The sequence below is a fragment of the Condylura cristata genome, unplaced genomic scaffold (assembly GCF_000260355.1).
Source record: "Condylura cristata isolate star-nosed mole 26May11 unplaced genomic scaffold, ConCri1.0 scaffold00103, whole genome shotgun sequence".
Lineage (NCBI taxonomy): Eukaryota > Metazoa > Chordata > Mammalia > Eulipotyphla > Talpidae > Condylura > Condylura cristata.
The window spans coordinates 115803-119416 of record NW_004567204.1 but is presented as its reverse complement, the minus strand read 5'-3'; the positions used below and the strand labels follow the sequence as shown (position 1 = coordinate 119416).

Here is a 3614-nt window from a genome sequence, read left to right as displayed (position 1 = left end):
GAGCAGGAAGAGCGCCACGAAGACGCGGAGGCCGGCCCAGGCGCCGTCCAGCTCCTGGCCCTCAGGCTCCTGCACGCACAGCTCGCCGAGGTCCAGCTCTGCGGCAGGAGGGGTCAGCTCACCCCGCCGGCCTCAGGCTCTGTCCGCGGCGCGGGCTGCCCGCTGCCCTCTCACCCCGCACTCCCAGGCAGCCCCTCGGTTTCTAGGACCCTCGCTGTACCCCGTGCTCAGCACCCCCGGGCCCTCCCGCCCAGCTTCCGGGGCTGCTGGAGCCCCCGCGGGGCTGCCGGCTGGCGGGTGGGGGCTGGGCTCCACCGAGGCCATTGCAGGGGCTGAAGGTCGGCCCTGCCCTGGGCTTGCAGGGGTCTGCGCAGCCCCTGAGGGCCCTGGCCCACCTGGGGCCCCCTCCCCAGGGTGCCCGCGACATCAGCAGGGGCCGGCAGCGGGGCCCTGGGCCGCGGGACTGGTGTGGTGCGGGATGTGGACACACCCTGCCTCCCCTGTGTGTCTGTGTCCACATGTGCACGTGTTTCTGTGTGCCCACACGTGTGCCCCGGCTGCGCTGCAGGGGGGTCGGGGGGCTGCCCAGGAGCAGGGCCGTGGGGCGGCTGGTCTGTCTGGGCCTGGGTGTGGCCAGGGCCCAGGGGATGCTGGGAGGACGGTGGCCACCTGTGGGGACCAGGTGTGCTGGGAGGCCGTGGGACTTGTGTGCAGGTTGGCCCGTGTGAGTGGGCAGGCGCCCGCACAGTGGGCGGCAGGAGGACCCAGGGACTGATGTGGGGTGGGAGGTGGCAGCGGCCGCGGGGCAGGGTCAGCTGGTGGGCACTCCGCCTGGCGGGGGCGTGGGGCCTGTGGGGCCAGGGGCTGGCGGTGGGGCCGGTGTCTGCGTGGGCTGTCTGGCCTGTGTCGGGACCGGACTGTGACCAGGGGTCAGCAGGACCCTGGCTGGAGGCTGGTTCTCCGGGGTCTCCAGGAGAGGCAAGGGCAGGCTGCGTGCCGGCTCCCTCCTGCCCTTTGGGCCCAGGGCTGTGGTGGGGGTGGGGCCCGGGGCGGGGCCTGAACCGCCCCGCCCCTCCCCTCTGATTCCCTGCGCGGCCCACCCCCAAGAAGGGCCTGGAGCTTCATCAAATAGACTGTTTATTGGGGGTGCTGCCAAGCGGGTGGGGGGCCTGGGGCATCATTTACCAGGGGACTTGGACAGCGACTTTTCCAGGGTCCTGGAGCCGGGCAGGGCTTCGTGCACCACCTGGCAGGTGAACTTGTCCTTGTCCCAGGCGTCCCGGCTGACCTCCAGGCGGCTGAAGACGAAGAAGGCGGGGCTGGGGCCGCTGGTCTTGCGGGGCTGTGTGGTGGCCTGCTCCTCGATGGGGACGGGGCTCTCATTGTGCAGCCACTGCACGAAGATGTCCGCGGGGAAGAAGTTCTGGACCAGGCAGGTGAGGGTCAGCTTGTCCTTGGTGCCCTGGGTCTCTTCTGGCGACGGCGGGAACACGTAGACCTCTGGGGTGGCGCGCTTGCCTGGGAGGAAGGGGGTCAGCGGCGCTGGTGGCCGCCCGGGGTCTCGCCCGCCCGGGCCCGCCCTGGCCCCTGTCCCCTGCTGTGTCCACCCCACGCTCACCTGGGGCCTTGGCTATGGAGCGCACGATCTTCCTGGGCAGGTCTGGGTGTTCCACCGTGCAGCGGTAGGTCTCTCCCTCGATCCAGTCATTGACGTCCACCGCCAGGGTGGACATGGCACTGAACGTCGCATTGAAGTGTTTCTTGGTGACCGGTGGGTCTTGGGGCACTTGGGTGTTGTCATCCCGGGACCAGGTCAGTCTCACGCTGTTGGCCTCTGCCAGGTCCACCACCAGGCAGATGATCTTGGGAGACTTGTGGACGTACAGGTCCAGGGGGCTGGGCGGGATCACGTAGGCGCTCACGCCTCGGGGTTCGGACTCTGCGAGCACAGAGGCGGTGTGAGGCCCTGTCCGGCCAGCCCTGCGTGTGTGTGGGGGGTGGGGTGGACCGGGGAGCCGCTGGGGGTGCACCTGTGCACTTGCGGGCTTCGTCCTTGAAGATGTGGCCTTGGTAGGTGACCTGGCAGGCGTAGGTTTTCTGGGACGCCCATTCGCCCTGCGTGATGTTGGTCTCGCTGTAGGTAGAGGCCAGCTGGCCCTCCTGCGTGGCAGGGGCCGTGATGACGAACAGGTCGGTTGCCTCCCGCCCGTCCACCAGCCAGGTGACCGTGATGTGGGTGCTGGGGTAGCCGGAGACGAAGCACCGGAGCTGGATGGGGGTGTTTGTGTCGCCGCTGGGGTCACAGGAGGAGTGGAAGAGCTTCACGCTTGGGCTGGTGAAGTTCCTGGCACAGGCTGTGAGGAGTGGGGCGGCCTGGTGAGACCCCTGGGGCCCCGCCTGCCCCATGGCCCCTCCTGCCCCTCCCCACTGGCCCTCCCTGAGCTCACCTGAGAAGGTCTTCACCTCGGTGACGTTGGTGTGCGTCACACTGCAGTTGACCTGCTGTGTATCCCACTCGCCAGACATAGTCATCTGGCTGACGATGGTGAAGAGGCCAGAGGCTGAGTTTTGGGTGGCAGGGAAAGTCAGGGAGGAGTTCTCGATCAGGGACCCCGTGTTCCAAGTGATGTCCATCGAGTTGGGAAAGTAGGCAGTGACCAGGCAGGCCAGCGTCACGGAGGACATGGAGGCACTGTCCTTGCAGCAGGGCCTCAGGGGGAAGATCAATGGTCTGCTGACAGGAACTGAGGGGAAGCAGGGTCAGTGATGGCCTTGGGGCCAGGCCCAGGTCCGCACCTTGCCCTGGGGTCTGGAGGGCTGTGGGGGACCCGCAGCAGTGGGTAGGAGTGCTGGATCCCTCCTGCAGCCTCCTAATACCCCGATTTCCAGAGGGGTCCTCAGCTGACCCTGTGTCCCGGGCCAGGACTGGGCCCAGGGTCTCTGGGAGGAGGGGCCGGCCAGGCCCAGCGGTGAGCCAGGAGCCATAGTCCCGGACAGTGCCCCTTGGGGAGTAGGGCTGCGAACCCCCAGGAACTGCCAGGCAGTGTCTCTGGTCACCCACAGACCGCCTGGGGCTGGGGTCCTGAGCATGCCTGCACCCGGCCCCTGAGGGCTTTCAGCCCCCAGCCTGCCCCCACGGCCCCGTTCCCTGTGGCCCCTCCGCTCACAAGTGTCTCAGGGGTGGCCTGGCACTCAGCCCTTCACTGCGTGGCCCCGGAGTCTCCACTCCCACCACAGGCCGCCGGGGTGCCCCCTGCAGGTCTGGACGACCTGGCAGAGCCCTCTAAGAACCCTCCGGACAGGCACAGCTTTGTAGGCATCCCTGGCTGCCTGCCCCAGCCCCTCTGTCCACTCGTCCCAGCTGCCCACCTGCCCAGCTCCACACCAGATACCCTGTCAGGAGGGACAGGCCCAGAGCCCCCCAGTCCAGTCCAGACAAGCACTGACCAGCGGTTGCGCCCATTCAGACCACTAAGTTCCAGAGTCCAAATAACAGAGCCCAGCCCAGCCAGCCCAGTGGAGCCCTGTTAGACTCAATTGAGCCCAACCAAGCCCAGATGGACTGGTTTTAGCCAGTTCCGCACAGCCCAGTTGGATCAATCTCAGCCCAGTTC

General features: G+C 67.9%; 1 gene segment (V, D, J or C); it reads right to left on the bottom strand.

The window, feature by feature from the left end:
* Window positions 1-1177: 1177 nt before the first annotated feature.
* On the bottom strand, window positions 1178-2985 carry LOC101631712. The segment is given in 5 exon segments: window positions 1178-1518; window positions 1619-1939; window positions 2031-2354; window positions 2448-2744; window positions 2907-2985. Coding segments are annotated over 5 exon segments (1362 nt in total).
* Between the last annotated feature and the right edge of the window lie 629 nt (window positions 2986-3614).